Source organism: Glycine soja, chromosome 2 (genome assembly GCF_004193775.1).
Source record: "Glycine soja cultivar W05 chromosome 2, ASM419377v2, whole genome shotgun sequence".
NCBI lineage: Eukaryota > Viridiplantae > Streptophyta > Magnoliopsida > Fabales > Fabaceae > Glycine > Glycine soja.
The window spans coordinates 32,897,201-32,915,988 of record NC_041003.1 but is presented as its reverse complement, the minus strand read 5'-3'; the positions used below and the strand labels follow the sequence as shown (position 1 = coordinate 32,915,988).

At 32.6% G+C, this 18,788-nt stretch overlaps 1 protein-coding gene and 1 long non-coding RNA gene across 2 annotated transcripts; both read left to right on the top strand.

Annotated features, from left to right (window-relative positions):
* The first annotated feature begins 599 nt into the window (after positions 1-599).
* Positions 600-3,053, top strand: LOC114371512. Its single transcript, XR_003658053.1, has 3 exons — positions 600-1,695; positions 1,800-1,887; positions 2,156-3,053. It is a non-coding gene; the product is annotated as an uncharacterized LOC114371512 (long non-coding RNA).
* Positions 3,054-12,039: 8,986 nt separating this feature from the next.
* On the top strand, positions 12,040-13,256 carry LOC114371505 (dehydration-responsive element-binding protein 2F-like). Its single transcript, XM_028328923.1, has one exon. The coding sequence runs from the start codon at positions 12,044-12,046 to the stop codon at positions 12,971-12,973; it is 930 nt and encodes a 309-aa protein (XP_028184724.1). The 5' UTR covers positions 12,040-12,043; the 3' UTR covers positions 12,974-13,256.
* Positions 13,257-18,788: the final 5,532 nt, after the last annotated feature.

The window sequence follows — 18,788 nt, the reverse complement described above, 5'->3', positions numbered from 1 at the left end:
CTCGGTGGGAAGTATTAGGATTAATTGATTTTTCCTTCGTGTTAAATGTGACTAGTGAAGATTAGGACGTTTGTTATTGTTAGGTATTGATTTTTTTGCCTCTAAATCTTATTTTGACTAGAAGTGATAAAAAAAAGTAATTTTTGAGTTAAGTTGAAAAGTTTGTATTAAGTTTTACATCAAACTTGCTTTCAGGATGAAAACATCCAACACATAAATTACTGTACTTCAAAATTAATTTTAACCCAAATCAAATTTACAAACATTCACATGTAAGTGACAAAGTTTACTTTGTAATAGTCTTAGAAGCTATTTAAACTAATTCGGTTACTCATTAGTCATTATTGAGCAACTGTTTTTAGAAACATTTCCTGTTTTTATTTTTGTGTTCATAAACAATTATAAAAGTGTCACCTGATTTTACTTTATATTATGTTTTCAAAGATTTTTACCGAAAATAATGAAAATGTGACTTTTGTTGTTTTTAGGCTCTAAATATTTCATTTGCCATATTTGATGAGGGTAATATTATTGTCATGCTAATTGAGATAAATATCTTTCACTCTTTTTGTAATGTGTAAAGCAGACCCATTATCAAATCTGAAAATGACTGGAGCGAAGCTTTTGAAATGGGATGTTTACATGTTTATTAAGCACCAAAGAGATGGCGCTTTCAAATTTGTCTAAGAGCAGGTAATGGAAGTATCATTTTCTTTCGAGAACTCTCCCTTATGAGATTTATACATTTTCATTCACCATTTTTGTTTGGTCTGTTTATTTTCCTAATGCTGAATAGCTGAGAGAAATTATCTTGGAAGGTACCCATTCAGGTACTTATTACTTGAAAGAAAGGAGTGGATTATTTTCTCGGAACAACAGTTATACAATGCTTGTAAATGATGGCAAACGTGATGATCATTTAGATAAGGATGTCGGGAACTCCACTGATGCAGAAAACATGGTAGAAAAAGAGAATTTTAGAGAATGAGAATAAATCATCAAAAGAACACTTGCTTGATAATAGTTTTTCACTAGGTAGGGTTTTCTCGGCAGATGATTGTCTTTCAAAACACTAAAAGCAAGTTTGTGAAAATGAATGTGATGATTTCTTTAAAATTTTGAAGAGGATTAAATGTTACGCATCTACAAGCTTTGAGTCTAAAGAAAAAGTCAGTTTCTCAACTCAAACAGAAAGTGTCAGAACATTTAGCCTGAAGACTTCTAGTTTCTGAGTAACGAGAGCATCATGCAGAAAATAATAACAGAGAAACTTCGGGTGATGGGTGCTTAGAGGATAGTCAGAATAGATGCATTGCTTCAAAATTGTGTCAATCCAGCAGTCATATTGAAGTCTTTCTCGATGAATCTAATATTCCTTTTAATGATACTTTGATGCCTCAAGATACATTTGGAGGTGAAAATTCTTAGCAACTACAGGTTGAGTCAATTCCACATGTTGCACTTCCAGATGGAATCCAGCATAAGATTTCTGGAAGTAAACTCTGGTCTAAAACATGAAACAGATCTATAACTCAAAGATCAAAATGGCTTACAACGGCAAATTGCTAGTGTTAAAGCTCCAGGTCATACTAGAAATTGTTGTGGGTAGAGGTGATTTTGTGTATCAAGGTGAAAAGATTAAGCTTGAAATGAAAAAGCAGGCAGAACAAGATCTTTGTTTAAAGTGTTATGAAGGTGATCAATTACTGATTTGTGATGCAAATGTGTGATAATTACCTTGTGGTAAGGACTATATCTATTTTGGCCATTCTAATTTGATTGGATATTTTGACTTACAGCAAACCCCAAGCAAGCCTAGTATTTCTGGGTAGTGAGTTAAGACGAAAGAAAACTCCGAGGACAGCTAAGGAGGAAGACCTGATAAGGGTATCATCATTTTCTTTTCTTCATTACTTCTTCATACTTTATAAGTAGCTAACTGCATTATGTTTGTGTGTAAACATCATTCCCCAGACATGTATTTCTTTTGCTTCCACAACAATTCTTTGATTTAGAACAATCTAATATTGTGTTAGAAAGTTAAAGGACGCGGATCCTTGTATGTGTTTCTTCCACCTTGAGTGTTGAAGTTTAATTATCTCAAGGATATATATGTTTTCAACTGTTGTAGTAATTGCTTGCTTTCTTTGTGAAGGAGAGTGCAGAAGTTTAGTTTCAATGACCCAAAGAAATGGAAAAAAAAATTGGCATTCGGTACCCATGTGTTTGAGAGGGTGTGTGAGCATCATACACCACAAGACCTGAAGAATACATGGAAGAACATTTGCAAAGCTCACTCAAATCAAAATGAAAGGCTTCATCTTAAGTGATACTCCAAAGATTGGTCAAGTCTGTCTGCTGCTGTTCCTCATGCTCATCTGACATCCACTAGTTGAAAAATACAATAAGTGATACTCCAAAGATTGGTCAAGGTCCCAGGTCTACCCTGATCTACTCAATTTGTTTATGGGTAAACTTTTTATATTTTATAAAATATTAGCTTATTAGATCTGGATTGAACCTATGTGTCATGCTCTCCCTTGCTAATTTGGTGAATTTTCTGTCCACGTTCTTTCAGTTCAGGAGATATTTTAGTCCCTTTTTTTCTTAAAAGAAAAAACGAAGAAAATCTGCATCTAGTTCCTCTTTTGTCGATATTATTGATTGATAGAAAGGATAGGACCCATATCTTTATGTTATCTGTACTAATATATATGATCTAAACAAGGTTTTTGTCTCGTAATATCTTGACCTTAAAAAGTAAGAATATGGTTCATGGATTTTTATTTATAGCTTCAAAATTCAGTTTTCCTCTTCCTGTCCTCTAAATGAAAATAAACAGTTAAAGTTGATAGTAGTCAGTAGAAATTGTAGTTTTCTTCTCGGCTCGTCCTAAATATTCTATGAATGGAAACAAAAAGCAGATTGCATTTGCATCAAGATGTTGGATAGGAATATATATTCTCTTTTGGCTCATGAATGTGCTAATTAAAAATTCAATATTTACTCGGTTAAGTGTATGACATCGATCTATCTATATATGTATGCATGTATATCGGTATATATATATATATATATATATCGGTATATATATATATATATATATATATATATATATATATTGTTTGCTTATGTCTAGTGCATTTCATTTTTTTCCTCCTCCCAGAAACACTAGGCAGATGATCTTTTATATTGTCATAGCTGGTCTCATATTACATTTATGGGATTGCCTTTTTTCTTGCTAGAAAGTTGCAAGATGTTGTGCCAACAAAAGAGAATCATGGAAGTGGTATCTTTTGTGACTATCCTCTGAGAACCCAGTGCAGAGTTTCTGTTGTTTTTAGAAAGATACGAATGATTAAAAGATAAAGAAACTCCGGATATTACTGCAGAAGAAAGGATGTTTTATTGATCTGAAAAGCATAGTACCTTTTACAAAGAGATGCTAAAATATATAGATAAAACTCCTATGGGTTGTTGCCTAAAAAATAGAAGATAAATTTAAAAACAGCATAACAGCATAACAGCCTAACAACATATCTGCAGCATAACAGCATATCCTAAAAAATCTAGCAACAATTTAAAAAATTTGTTTCAAGAGTCAAACAGTTAACACTCCTCCTTGACTCTGGAACAACATACACCAAGCCTCTGCCTCAAGAATTCATATCTAGCTTTAGGAAGCGCCTTTGTTAGGATATCAGCACTTTGTTCCTTTGTTGTGCAGTAAATTAATTTCACTTCTCCTTCCTTTTGTGCCTCCCTGAGAAAATAGAGCTTTATCTTGAAGTGTTTTGTTTTGCCATGAAATACTGGATTATTTGAAATTGAAATTGCAGCTTGATTATCCACAAATATCTGCGTACTGTCCTGTTGTTCCATATGCAAATCTATCATAAGCTTTCTGATCCAAAGAGCTTGATTTACAGCAGCAGTTGCAGCAACATATTCTGCTTCTGCTGTGGATTGAGCTATTACTTCCTGTTTCTTTGAATACCATGAGAAAATTCCAGAACCAAAGCTAAAAAGATAACCTGAAGTACTTCTCATATCATCAGCACATCCAGCCCAATCACTATCAGAATAACCATGAAGTCTGAAGTTTTTAACATAATGGTATCTTATTCCAAAATCAATTGTGCCTTTAACATATCTAAGAACTCTTTTTGCTGCCTGAAAATGAATTCTACTAGCACAGTTCATGTACCTTGATAACAAGCTTACTGCATGCAAGATGTCAGGCCTTGATGCACTTAAATACATTAGGCAGCCTATAAGGCTCCTATACAGCTTTTCATCCACTTTTTCAGCTCCATCTTCTTTGTAAAACTTCTCCTTTTGATTCATTGGAGTTGCAGTTGGTTTGCACCCTTCCATGTTGAACTTCTTGAGAATTTCATTTGCATATTTTTCCTGGCAAAGAAATATTTCATTCTGTTTTTGATCCACCTGCATACCGAGAAAGAATGTCATCCTTCCAAGGTCTGTCATTTCAAAAGCATCTTTCATTTCTTCCTTGAACTTGTCAATATGCTCCCCGCTGCTTCCCAAAACCAGTAGATCATCAACATATAGAGATACTACAAGCATTTCACCATTAGTCTTCTTCACATATAAAGTAGATTCACTTAAACTTTTTTTGAAGCCTAAGTTCACCAAGTGTGCATCAATTCTGCTATACCATGACCGCGGTGCCTGCTTTAAACCATACAAAGCTTTCCTTAATCGATATACTTTCTCCTCCTGTCCTTGAACAACGAACCCTTCAGGTTGCTCAACAAAAATTTCTTCCTCCAAGTATCCATTTAAGAAGGCTGATTTCACATCCATTTGATGTATAATCCAACCTTTTTGTGCAGCAAGAGACATCAACATTCTTATGGTTTCTAGTCTAGCAACTGGGGCAAAAGTCTCTGAAAAATCAACACCAAACACTTGAGCATATCCTTTAACAACAAGCCTTGCCTTGTATTTGTTTACAGAACCATCTGAGTTGAGCTTGGTTCTATAAACCCACTTGACACCAATCGCTTTCTTGTGGTTAGGTCTGTCCACCAGCTCCCATGTTTTATTTTTTTTCAATCATTATAAGCTCCTCTTTCATTGCATTTCTCCATTTCTGATCAGCTGTAGCTTCTTCATATCCCTCAGGCTCCATTACAGCAACATTACACCTTTGATAGATGTCTGAAAGTGATCTGGTTCCTCTGATGGGTTCTTCATCAACATCTTCATTCTCCTCCTGAAACTCAGACCTCTTATCATTTTTCCAGTCCCAACTATCTGACTCCAGAAATTTGACATCCCTGCTGACGATTACTTTGTTGCTCTGTGGTAGGTAGATTCTGTAGGCCTTTGAAGTTGAGCTATAACCTACAAAAATTCCAGGTTCTGCTTTCTTGTCAAGCTTGTCTCTCTTTACTTGAGGTATGTAAGAGAAACATAGGCAGCCAAATGTCTTCAGATTTGTTAGCTTTGGTTTGTAGTCGTACCATGCTTCAAATGGAGTCTTTTTCTGCAAAGCTTTTGTTGGTAACCTATTCAGCAAAAAAACTGTTGTGTGTGCAGCCTCTGCCCAAAATTCCTTTGGTAGCCCTTTGTCATGAAGTAAGCACCTTGTCATCTCCATAATTGTTCGGTTTTTCCTCTCGACAACACCATTCTGTTGCGGAGTGTATGGTGCTGTCAATTGATGTTCAATGCCTGCATCTACACAAAACTTGTTAAATTTTTCAGAGGTATATTCAGTTCCATTATCGGACCTGATCACCTGCATCTTGCATCCACTTTGAGTTTCAACCCAAGCTTTAAACTTCACAAAGATGTCAGCAACATCAGATTTAAACTTCATAGAATAAATCCAACACATTCTTGAATAATCATCAATGAATGCAATATAATATTTACTGCCATTCAATGATGGTGTTTTCATGGGTCCTCCCACATCTGTGTGTACTAACTGCAGCTTTTGTGAAGCCCTCCAAGTCTTGTTTTGTTGAAAAGGAAGTCTGGTTTGCTTTCCATATTGGCAAGCAACACATTTTGGAGGTAAATCGTCTAATTCTGGCATATCTTTCACTATGTTGTTCTTTTTCATGAAAAGTAGTGCAGCATGATGAAAGTGCCCCAATCTCTTGTGCCAAAGCATTGTATTATCATCCTCTTTGTGTATAGCTGCTTGCTGCTCCTCATTCATCAAGTCCAAGACAAAACTCTTGCCTTTCATTTGAACTTTGATCATTTCTATGTTGTTTGCATCTTTAATCACATAGTTTTTGTCCTCAAACAACACCTTATATCCTTTCTCCAGCAGTTGAGTAACACTTAAAAGGTTTTGATTAATTTCAGGAACATATAATACATCAGAAATTAATTTCAAACCTGAGTGGCCTTCAATTGCAACCGTTCCCTTGCCTTTTACTGCAATGAGTGCTCCATTTCCAATTCTGACTTTGGAAATAGTTGTCTCGTCCAATTCTTTGAAAAGTTCACGATCATAAGTCATGTGGTTTGTGCAACCACTGTCTATAAGCCAGCTCTCCGTAGTGGTGTTGGTTGCAAAGCATGATGCTACAAACAGCTGCTCCTCCATAGGCTGATCTTCAGCAGCCTTGGCTTCTCCTTGTTGTTGTTGTTGAGTCTTGCATATTCTTTCCACATGTCCTAATTGACCACACTTGTGGCATTTTATGTCTGGTCTCCACCAACACTTGTTGTGTGGGTGATTATTTTTTTTGCAATGAGGACAAGGTGAAAAGACACGTGTCTTGCTGCTTTGGCCATTTTTGTTGTTGCTCTGCTTCTTCTTGTTATTTTTGCCTCCTTTGTAATTCTGTGATCTGGCCTGAAAAGCACCCTCAACAGACCCTTCTTGCCTCATAAGCCTCCTTTGTTCTTGTGCTTGTAGTGCATTCAACAATTCTGCCAATGTAATGCTTGACAAATTCCTTGAATTCTCCAGAGATGCAATTGTGGCTTCAAACTTTTTAGGTATTGTGACTAGAATTTTTTGAACAATTCTAGCGTCTGAAAATTCAGTACCTAGGAGCCTTACATTATTGACTATGCCAAGAAGCCTATCAGAGTATTCCTTAATCGTTTCTGATTCCTTCATTCTCTGCATCTCAAATTCTCGGATAAAATTCAGCACCTGCATGCCTTTAACCTTTTCATTTCCTTCATACTATTGTTTCAAAAAGTCCCAAATTTGATTGGCTGTTTTAAGTGTCATTATTCTGGCTAGAATGGTGGATGAAACTGCTGCAAGCAAAGTTGCTTTTGCTTTTGACTTTCTCTGCTTCCTTTCTTTGTGATTTTTGATTTGAGCAACCGTTGGATTGTCCGGCAAGGGTTCGACTTCGTACACATCTTCAACAGCTTCCCACAAATCACCTGCCTCGAGATAGGCTTCCATTCTAAAAGCCCAGAGATGATAACTTTTACCATCAAACAGCAGAAGTGTAAGTGGAATGGATGAACCTTCTGGATTCATTCTGACTAGGTTATGTGTGTTTGTGTTTTGAATGTGTATGGGTTCTCTCAATCTCTCAGATCCCTCAGAATAAGGCTCAGGATACCAATTTGTTGTTTTTAGAAAGATACGAATGATTAAAAGATAAAGAAACTCCGGATATTACTGCAGAAGAAAGGCTGTTTTATTGATCTGAAAAGCAAAGTACCTTTTACAAAGAGATGCTAAAATATATAGATAAAACTCCTACGGGTTGTTGCCTAAAAAATAGAAGATAAATTTAAAAACAGCATAACAGCCTAACAACATATCTGCAGCATAACAGCATATCCTAAAAAATCTAGCAACAATTTAAAAAATCTGTTTCAAGAGTCAAACAGTTAACAGTTTCCTTCTTGTTTTCTGCATGATGCTGTTTTTGCTCAGAAATTACAATTCTTTCAAATGTTCTGACACCTCCCATCTGAGTTGAGAAACTGGCTTTTCTTTCTTAGACTCAATGTACATGGATAACACTTAATCCTCTTTGAATTTCTAAAGAAATCATTACATTCATTTACACAAACTTGCTTTTCATGAAGGTGTTTTGTAAGATGATCATCGGCTGAGTGAACCCTACTCCTCCTCTTAGGGTGAAAAATTATTCTCAAGCAAGTGTTCTTTAGATGATTTATTCTTATTCTCTAAAATTCCTTTTCTCTAAAATTAAGGTAAGTTCTATTTTTCTAACATGTTTTCTGCATCAGTGGAGTTCCCAGCATCCTTATTTGAATGGTCATCACGTTTGTCATCATTTACAAACACTATATAACTGTTATTCTGAGGAAATAATCCACTCCATTCTTTCAAGTAATTTGTATGTGCATGAGTAGCTTCCAAGATCGGTTCTCTAAGCGATTCGGCATTAGGAAAAGAAACTGACCAAACAAAAATGGTGAATGAAAATTGTTAGCACATGTATTTTATATTTTGCTGTAGTTGTATTTCAGGGTGCCTCAGTATGCACCTCTGCCTTGCCCTTGTACTTGTATTGACTTTGTTTACTTATATATTAATGAAAATGATCAGCTGAGTGAACACACTCACTCAAGCTTTTTATCTCAAAAGCTCTCAACTAAAATGTATAAATCTCTCAAGGGAGACTCTAAGTGACATTTGAAAGTGCCAGATCATTTGTGCTTAATAAACACTAAACAGGTAAACATCCCATTTCAAAAGCTATGCTCCAGCCAATTTCAGATTTGCTAATGGGATCTGCTTTATACACATTAGTAAGAGATTTATCTAAATTAGCATAACAAGAAAGTTGCACGATGTGACAAGAAAAGAGAATCATGGAAGTGGTGACTTGAATGCCATTTTCTGATAAGGTTGATTAGCTCTGAATCATTTGATTGCCAATGAGGCAATGGTAAGGTTGATTTACCTGATCATTTAAAATCAATTATTGGTATAAATTTTCACAAAAAATTGGTCGCTTGTATAAATATGTAGTGAAATCTTAATTGTATATCTCTTCATATGTTTTACACAGGTGATTCATCTAATCACAATTGTATATTTCCTCTATTTTATTTCATTCTTTTCCTCGAATCATCTATTTCCAGTTTGTCTTGTAATAACCCCAAGTATAATTATGTCATACGGTTGCCTTCTCAGCACCAATTTTACCACATACCATCATTCATTGTCGTGTCTATATTTGTCACCAATGTTTTGTTTGGCTTGAAAAGGGCATTTTGTAGGCTTCGGTGATAATTAAGAATGTAATTCACAGATGACATAGCTAGGCATATAGAGGGAAAGCATGGGATAAAGGTGAACTGGGTCTCGAGAATCAGGCTGTGTATAGCAGCAAAACATGTGAAATGTAGCTCGTGAAATTGGAAAATGTTGAGGTGGATCTTCTTGTAATTTGTCCGTTCGAGGACAGCTAATGTATAGAATCCAAAGAAGAATGTCAGAGTTCATTCAAAGCACTCACAATTACTCGAAAAAACTATTTCCCTTGTTACTGGAGTCACTGCCTAACATTTAATAACCTTTTGCTATCTTCCATATCAAATCCTTTATGTTTCAAGGAAAGGTATTTGGGGTTTTTTCATTTGAAAGCAAATTAATCTTTCCCACCGGATCGGTCCATTTTTTAGGTAAAGTAATACCTTTAATTGTAACTCTGTTGAAGTCAAAGATCTAATTGAATTGGTTAGAGGATCAAACGGATAAACTTGTATATTTTATACTCAAGATGATTCTCCTGTCCAGTGTTTCGTAGAGTATGTCATGTGAAATTTAAGGTGACGCTTAAGACGAACTACTGTTAAAACTCCTTTAGCTATCATTTTCAAAATCATAGTTTGATTAAGTTTTTATTAAACAACCATTAATTAATCATAATGACCGAATTTTCTTTGTCTTAATTTAACTAAAGCTATGCTCAAATCTATATATATATATATATATATATATATATATATATATATATATATATATATATATATATATATATATATATATATATATATATATATTATAAAATGATGTCAGATGATAATTTCATATTGATTTTCTCCAAAAAAAATGTTATATAAGATTACTTTAATTATAAAATTTAAAAAATATATTTTATCATTTAATTAAAAATATTATACAAAAATAAATATATATTAAATTATTTCATATTTAGTTAAAAATAATATATACAACTAAAAATGACAAAGAAATTCACACCCACTGATATTTGCTAATAAATTTTGCAATAGATGCTAACTGAGTATCTTTAGTGGATACTGGATAATAAGTTCAGTCTACATGTATCTTCACTGCCATTTTGTTAATAGACATGGGGTAAGTATCATGGTACTTTAATTTAAATGTTCTTTTTTTATACCAAACTTAAATATGTAAATATTTTTTATTTGTACCTATGTTTCGAAATATAATTTTATTTGTAATTATATTTTAATGTATTTATATTTGAGTTTATATTTTAGAAAGTAATTTAATTTTTAGATAATTTTGTTTGGAGTTCATAATATTTATTTAATTATTTAATCATGTGGGCATCTTTATTGTGTAGATCCTAGAATATTTGAATAACTTTAGTTGTAATAATTAAAAAAAATTCAAGAAAATATTAAAATATATAAAAATTAAAATAAAAATGTTTGTTAAAATATTTTTAAACTATTCATGCATATCCGTGGATAGTTTTGGATATTAAAAAATCTATAGACATCTTCTTAATAGGTATCGTGAAGATAACGAATGAATATATGATGAGTATTATTCTAATTAGACGGATAAAAATGATTACCATCCAACTACATCCGTCCAGCTCAATACACACAATCTCATATTTCTTAGAAAAAAATTCAAAAAACACTAAAACTATTTAAATATATATGAATATTTATAATTATCTTATTTTTTTTACATATATAAAATTTATAAAAAAATTAATAAATATATTATAAAAATATAATAATATAAAAAAAATCATAAATTGTATACTCAACATCCGTGCAGCACACGGTGTATTACACTAATAAGCTTGAATAATCGTGGGTATGTCATAACAATCCATTACCCGTGACTTCCAAAAGCAAAACAGATATCCAAAATAACTAGGTCACTCAATTAAAAGCGCTTGACCTTAATTTCAAGAACCCCGTTTTCGTGAAAGAAGTTATTAAAAAGCTAATCTTTTTTCAGCTTTTCAGTTTGACTATATCCCTTTGTGGAACAAGTTATCTTATGTTTAGATTTAGACAACAAAAATATATACTTATCTACCACCACATGTTAAGACCACATGTTAAGACCATGCAATCTCATATTCCTAATAATCAACACGTGTAATATACAAAGTTCACGACAACAGCCAAAGAATTCACTCAGCCCATAAAAATAATATATTATTGGTTAAAAGAACTTATAAAAAATTTAAATCTGATTTTAATCCTTGAATTTAAGGTTATTTTTTTGTCTTTCAAATCAACTTTTTTAATCTTTTAAATTTGTAAAATATTTTTTTTAGTCTCTTTGTGCAATTTTTTGTGATTTGAATTTATAATTTGTGAGAATTTTTTCACTGTAGAAGAGACTAAATAAAATATTTAATAAATTTAAGTACTAAAGAGTATGTTTTAATTTTGGGGCTAGAGACTCTCAAAGATAAATAACTTTAAGATATTTAAGATGAAGAAAAAGAAACTTTTTAAAGTTTTTGATAAATAATCGAATTTTAAAATCTTTAATAAATATTTTTTTGGGTTACATATCAAAATTTTTATTTTGTGTTATCAATTAAATGATAATGTGATTTTGAAAAATCAGTTTTAAGATACTCAAAACATGTTTTTGGTCTTAAAAATATTTTTAAGTTATTCATGTTTGAGAGTCTGCAGAATTTGAAGCAATATTTGCCTTCACTAAGTAACGGTCACATGGCCACTTCTCCAAACGTGACAACATTTAACACCAAACTCCACTCTTGCTCCTACATATCCTGCTCCATTCCTCCCACATCATGCATCAATTCCACCACCTTGCATTACTAAATTTCCCATCATGGAAGGTTGCAAAATGTTTCCACCAAAGCCATGGAAGAAAGGGCCAACAAGGGGCAAAGGTGGCCCTCAAAACTCCTCATGTGAGTATAGAGGTGTTAGGCAAAGAACATGGGGCAAATGGGTGGCTGAGATAAGAGAGCCAAAGAAGAGAACAAGGCTCTGGCTTGGCTCTTTTGCCACAGCAGAAGAAGCTGCCTTGGCCTATGATGAGGCTGCAAGGAGACTCTATGGCCCTGATGCTTACCTTAACCTCCCCCACATGATGATGCAACCAACTATCTTCACAAATTCCACCGCCACCAAATCTCACAAGTACTTCAAGTGGTTCCCTTCCAAGAACTTCATTTCAATGTTTCCCTCAAGAGGTGGATTGCTCAACCTCAATGCTCAACCTAGTGTCCATGTCATCCATCAGAAGCTGCAAGAGCTTAAGCAAAATGGGGTGGTTGCAACAAGTCAAACTCAATCATCACCACATACTAGTTCATTGTCCACTCATCCAAAGGTGGTGGACCTTGAGAACTTTGACATCCAAAACCATGCAGAAATTCTTCCTCCACTGCAAGAGGGTAATTCTCGAGTTTCATCACAGAAAACTATTGTTGGTGATTTTGAGGAGAAGCCTCAGATTGACCTACTTGAGTTTCTTCAGCAGATGGGAATACTAAAGGAAGAAAGAGAGGAAGAGAAAACTAATAGCTCAGGAAGTTCAACAACAGTGTCTGAAGCTGCATCAAGAGATGAGAGCAGTGAACAAGCAGGAGTGTTTTCTGACATGAGTAGTGTTAACTGGGAGGAATTGATTGAGATGCATGAGCATGACCATGGAGTTGCAGATAGTTTTTATCGTGCATCAGAAGAAATCCAGTTTGAAGCATATGACATAAACGAGGACCTTACTTTCTCCCCTTCCATTTGGAACTATTAAGAAAACTATCTAGCTTTGATATGGTTGAAACTAGTTACAAATTAGGTGCAGAGTAGATCAAGTCATCAACCAATTCTATCAATATAATCAGAGAGTGCATGTTGGACCTTTGATTTACTACTCTATTATAGTTTGTTTTAAGCAAAAAAAAAATTTCTGTTGTTAGGCAGCTAGCAATGTATTAGAGGGAAAGTAGCTTAGTATAAAAAATATTTAACGTCTTTCACGCACATACAGAATTGATTATAAGATCTCACGCATGACCATGCGAAGTGTTAGCGAATCTTTAAGAGTGTATTTGAGAAGATTTTAATCGAGGAAAGTAATTTATAGAGAATTTAAATTTATGTAATCTAAAATTCTTTGTTTGGATGTTTTTTTATGAAGAATTTAAACTTTTGGAATTTTAAAACAAAATTTTAAACAATTAAAAATGTGGAATTTCAATTTCTTTTTTAAAGGTGAGAAATTAAAATTCTCTTTTTGATAGAAGAATCTTTTAACGTTTGCTTATTTTTTATATAACATTCATTCTCTCTTCTTCCTAAAAGTTTCCGAAATCTCATTTTCAAACTCGTGACTCTTCCCTCACGCCAATGAACTTCTTCTTCAAGAAACACTGTATGAGTTTGTGGAGCATTAATCGGGTGTGGGTGTATGGGAACACGTAGATGCACCAGTCGGTCAGGAGAGTAGTTGTCGCTACCCATCACGCGGCAGAGGTGCTCGCCGGTACAGAGGGTCTCGTCATGCTTTGCATCATTGACTGAATGTTGTGGTCAGGTGTAGGGGTATACGCCATCGTGTTCCGATTTCTCTGCCGCCACCTCCTATGTTGCATCAATATTCTGTTCATTGGAACTACATCAACTATATATTCTTTTCTCTTTACATTTATTTTCTTTCACCCTCACAATTTTAATTTTTTTTATTCAAATACAAAATTTTAAAAATAAAAGAATTTCAATTGAAATATTTAAAAAAAAAATAATTTAAAATTTCTCATTTTAAATTCTGTTATCCAAATATACTCTTTCAAGTATGACTTAGCAACACAAACAATCATGGAATTGTGGAATCAAGGAAAGAGAGTTTAGGTATGCACATGGCGTTATCGTTGACTTCAATAATGTATGCAGTTAGCAGTTTTGATGGCACTCTAATTCCTGGAATCATGGCCTTGCAAAGCGAGATTTTTCATTGGCGTATCATGGAATTACGTAATTGAGAAAACGTTTGCAAATGCTGGTTTTCACATAAAGAAAAGAAAAATATAGTAGGTGACAGTTATTACATGAAATCACTGAAGAATCCTCGACTTCTCCAAAATCCCATTTCATCTGAACATACAGTATATGCTTTATCATTATCTGCAATTTTTACACAGATTTCAAAATAATAACAATCGAGCAGCATAATGGTATGAATAATTAAAAAACTAGAGTTTTGGTAGCATTTATTTTCTCTATGGATTATTTACTTATGAATAATTGTCCATGCTCTTGAAATCTCAACAATGTGATCAAAAGGAAGGCAATAAGCCTGAATACTAGGAAGAAAAGAAGAATCACAACGTCCAAAACCTTAGCTTTAATAACACAAACAGAATTCTGATGCAAGAATGTTTCTAAGAAGATAACAACGTAATTAACACACTTTTTTTATTGATTAAAATTTATTAAAAATTATAAAATTATTAAAAAAATATTAAATAAAAGATGAGACTCATAATTTTTAATAAATTTCAGTAAATAAGAAAAATATGTTAAAAATATGCCGCTAGCATTTTAAATATTATCAAAATATAGAATCTCTGTAAATATTTCTTGCCTTTTGTGCAATCACATCAAAATTGAATAATCACTTCAAGGTATACGGAGCACAACACAATTAATCAAAAGCGTAGAATAACAACTAAATAGTTTTCAAGCGAATATCCATACAAATTTTATTATTATTTTAAAATTCTGACAAATTAATTGTATAATTATAAAAGTTTACAGTGGTGAAAATATACCATCCCAAAGGGCGTATGGCCTAACTTGACAACAACAACAACAGCAGTTACATTCTTATCTTCTAAAAGATGCTAAATTTTTACAAGTTGTATCTTTTAATTTATTTTTTGTGACTCTTTTAATTTAAAATGTACACACTATATTTTTAGAGATTAATATAAGTTATATATTTTAATCATTTTCAATATAAATGAACCTCTTAATAATGGTGAGTAATTTTATATATTTTATTATTAGTTTTAGTATTTTAGAAGGTAAAATAAAATTTAAATACCTATATTTTTGGTTTTAAGATTTCTTCTAAAATTTTCATTTAAGGTCACACAAAAATAATAATAAACCTTTAAAATTGACTATTAATTATGTTGAGAATCATCGTGAGAGAGAAAAAAAAAATCTCTACAATAATGCACATTTACATTAAAATGGACTCATATGCAACACATTTTACATCTTTCAAGTTTCAAGGAAGTAGATATTCTCGAAGAGTGGACTGGAGAGGAGTGTAATTTAACTAAATAACTTTCATGAGAGAATAATAATAATTATAATGATAATAAAAATAATAATAATAATAATAATATATCAAAATTTATTATATGTTTTAAGTTATATATTCGTTTCAAACAAAAACATATCTACTTAGACCCAATTGCCTATTTATCTATTTGATAAATTTCTCCATAAACACTTGTAGGAGAAGAAGAAAAAAAACTCAGTTAAAATTGATCTCTGCATAAGTTAAAGTTAACTTTTTAGTTATGATCATTGAACTTATCTAAGTTAATCATCCTATATATAACAAGTTTTGATAAGACTTGAAAGAAACATAATACATTAGTAATTCATTCTAATATTAATTAATTAATTCTTCCGTAGAATATAGGTCTTAAGCAAGTCATCAAAGCAAGGATATTTCAAATATTTTCTTGTAGAAATTTACTTCGAAGGCCCATTTTGTTGAAAAAGAAATTAGTAAACACCAATTTAGCTTCTGAATTTTAGTTCCTAAAACTAAGAAAAATTTAAATAAATTTCTGAAATTATTTAGACTTTCATTTAAGGATATAAAATTAATTAATGAAATCCTAAAAAATTTCAATGACTTACTTGAGTTTTTCACGGTTTCAAAGACTAAAATGATAATGATATATAATTTCAGAGATTAAATTGATCATTCATTATTCAAAAGGAATAGAAACAATAAGATCAACTTTGAGGTATCAAGCGATAGTCTGTTTGTGAGTTAATTGTATTGATCCTGTAACATCTCATTTTTTCGTAAGCTAATTTAAAAAAAAGTTTATTATTTATAAATAAATAGAGTTTTAGAAAAAAAAATGATGAGATTTTATAAATAAATAAATAAATAAGGAGATATAATTATTAATTAAAATAATGATTTGAGAGAAAATAAAAAGAGTATTTCATTTATTTGTTTGATAGAAAATAAAATAGAGTTTGTTTTTATAAAATAATAAATAAATAAATAAATAGAGTAAACATAATTATAAATAGCGTTAGGTCAGTTTTCACACCGACGGTGCCTCCTCTTTTCCTCATTCTCGTTTTTTCTCTTCTCTTCTCAAAATTCTTTTTTTTTTCCAAACCTGTCTCATAAAAACTATGATCTTGAACTCATTCACCGTTGGATCATCATGAAATTTGATCACCACGTTTGTAACCCAATTCCGAACATTCTCACCGTTGGGAATTGAAAACACATGTCGGAGCTAAGAGAAATACCCCTCGCACTATAGCTTTCTCTTTTCCTACGATCCCGGTTTCGTTAACCGTTAGATTTTCATGAAATTTGGATATGTTGTTTGAAATTCAATAGCTCACACTTTCACCGTTGGGATTTGTGAGAAAATATTCGTGGAGGGAGAAAAAGGAATCGCATGAAGACAGTACAAGTGGAGGCTTCAATCCCTTCTCCGTCTCTCTGACCTTTGAGAACTCTATCGAAGCAGTCGGAGGAAAAATTGGAGGAATCTCAGGGAACTGCTAGAGATGCCGCTATCGCTGTCGGAAGACACGTGAGTCCGCTTAGAGGTAAGGGATGAGTTATTCACAATTGAAGAATAGTGAGAACATGCGTAGAGATCCTTAGAGATATCAATTGGAATAAGTTTTGGGGTGTTTTTGCAATTTTCATTTTATCCTTATAATTATTACAGTTAATTATATATGTTTGACAGACCAATTGTTGTGAAATTGATATGCTATTGTGTTGAGTGTGAACCTTATAAATCGAGCATTTTTCTAATTAATATGAATTGATGAAATAAAGTAAGGAAAAATTTAGAGAGATATATTGATTTTGTATTTTCTCTTTTTCTTGCTTTTTAGGTTTTTATATATAATTTTAAAAAATTAATATCATAATTGAAATTGACCGAAGTGTTCATATAATTATTTTAGAATTTGTGCATTGAAAGCTTACTTTGAAATTTGTGATTCAATATGATGTATGCTAGTTTATGTATATAGAGGTAGTTATTTATATTAATAATTTATGTAAATAATATTGTAGAGTGTTATAGTATGATTCCAAAAATTATTAAGTGTTGGAGTTTGAGAATATTATGGTTAAATTTGATGAACATATATATGTTGTACCTTATGAATATCATTAGAAATGTTATGAGATGGTTGATGTGATGTTATGAGATGTTAAAGTGTGGACATGATATTTGATTGTGAATAAGTGAACGTGTTTAACACTTGATTTTACATTAATTATATTGTGAGCTATGAATTATACAATAACCTGACCAGTGTTTATGCGCAACGTTAAAGAGAATGTGTAGGTTCCTAGTTAGGAACCAGTGTTAAATTGTAGCGCAATTGTGTTAAACATGTTTGAAACATGAGTGTAAGGTCGTGGTATTGTATAATTCATGAGCAGTGCTTATAAATGAAATATGTGATGAATTGTGGAATAATATGTTGTCTTGAGATTATAATATTGTTATTGAGATTGAGTAAAAGTGTAAAGCAGAACAGGTGTTGAATTGTGAGATGCGTGAAAACATGTGATGGTGGATTGTGACATTATGAGATGTGAAATTGTGAATGAGTTTTGGTCGTGAATAAGTGTGTGATTAACTCTTGATGTGACATTATTGGTGCTGTAAGCTGTGAATTGTACAATAACCCGACCAGTGTTATCTTGAGAAAACTGTAAATGCGTAGTGTTAAAAAGAAAGTGTAGGTTTCCTATTTAGGAACCAGTGTTAAAGAGAAAGTGTAGGTTTCCTATTTAAGAACCAGTGTTAAATTGTAGCGCAATATGTTGTACGTGTTTAATACACGAGTGTGAGGTCGTGGGTATTGTATAATTCACGAGCAGTGTCTGTGTGCTAAAATGATTTTAGGGATTGGACTTGAATTAGGAGGGAGAGATCCTGACGGACTCTTCGAAGTGTAGGCCTTGGGGGTCATCGGGTTTGAATATTCCTTTAAGCCTATGCTGATCCCATATGGTTGGAGCATTCTCACAAAATATCGTGACCCTGACTGGTCTCCCTATGATATTACTTAGTGAGAGTGACCTGACAAACCCATTGTGTGGTGCGTCTTGTTATTTACTCCTAAGCGCCCTAGGGTGGTTTTTCACTGACATGGTACCACATTGCATATAGGATTGAGTTTTAGTATAACTGTTGCATACGCTTGCTAATTGTTTATTATGAAATTGATGCGTTATTATATCTTGATCGGAGTGTGGGATTCTTGTGTAATGTGATTAATGATTGAAAAATGAATTTTGAATGACAAAGTGGTGAAATTAC

Excerpts from the sequence above, each read along its gene's own strand:
- LOC114371505 (XM_028328923.1), top strand. The coding sequence starts at position 12,044 with ATGGAAGGTTGCAAAATGTTTCCACCAAAGCCATGGAAGAAAGGGCCA.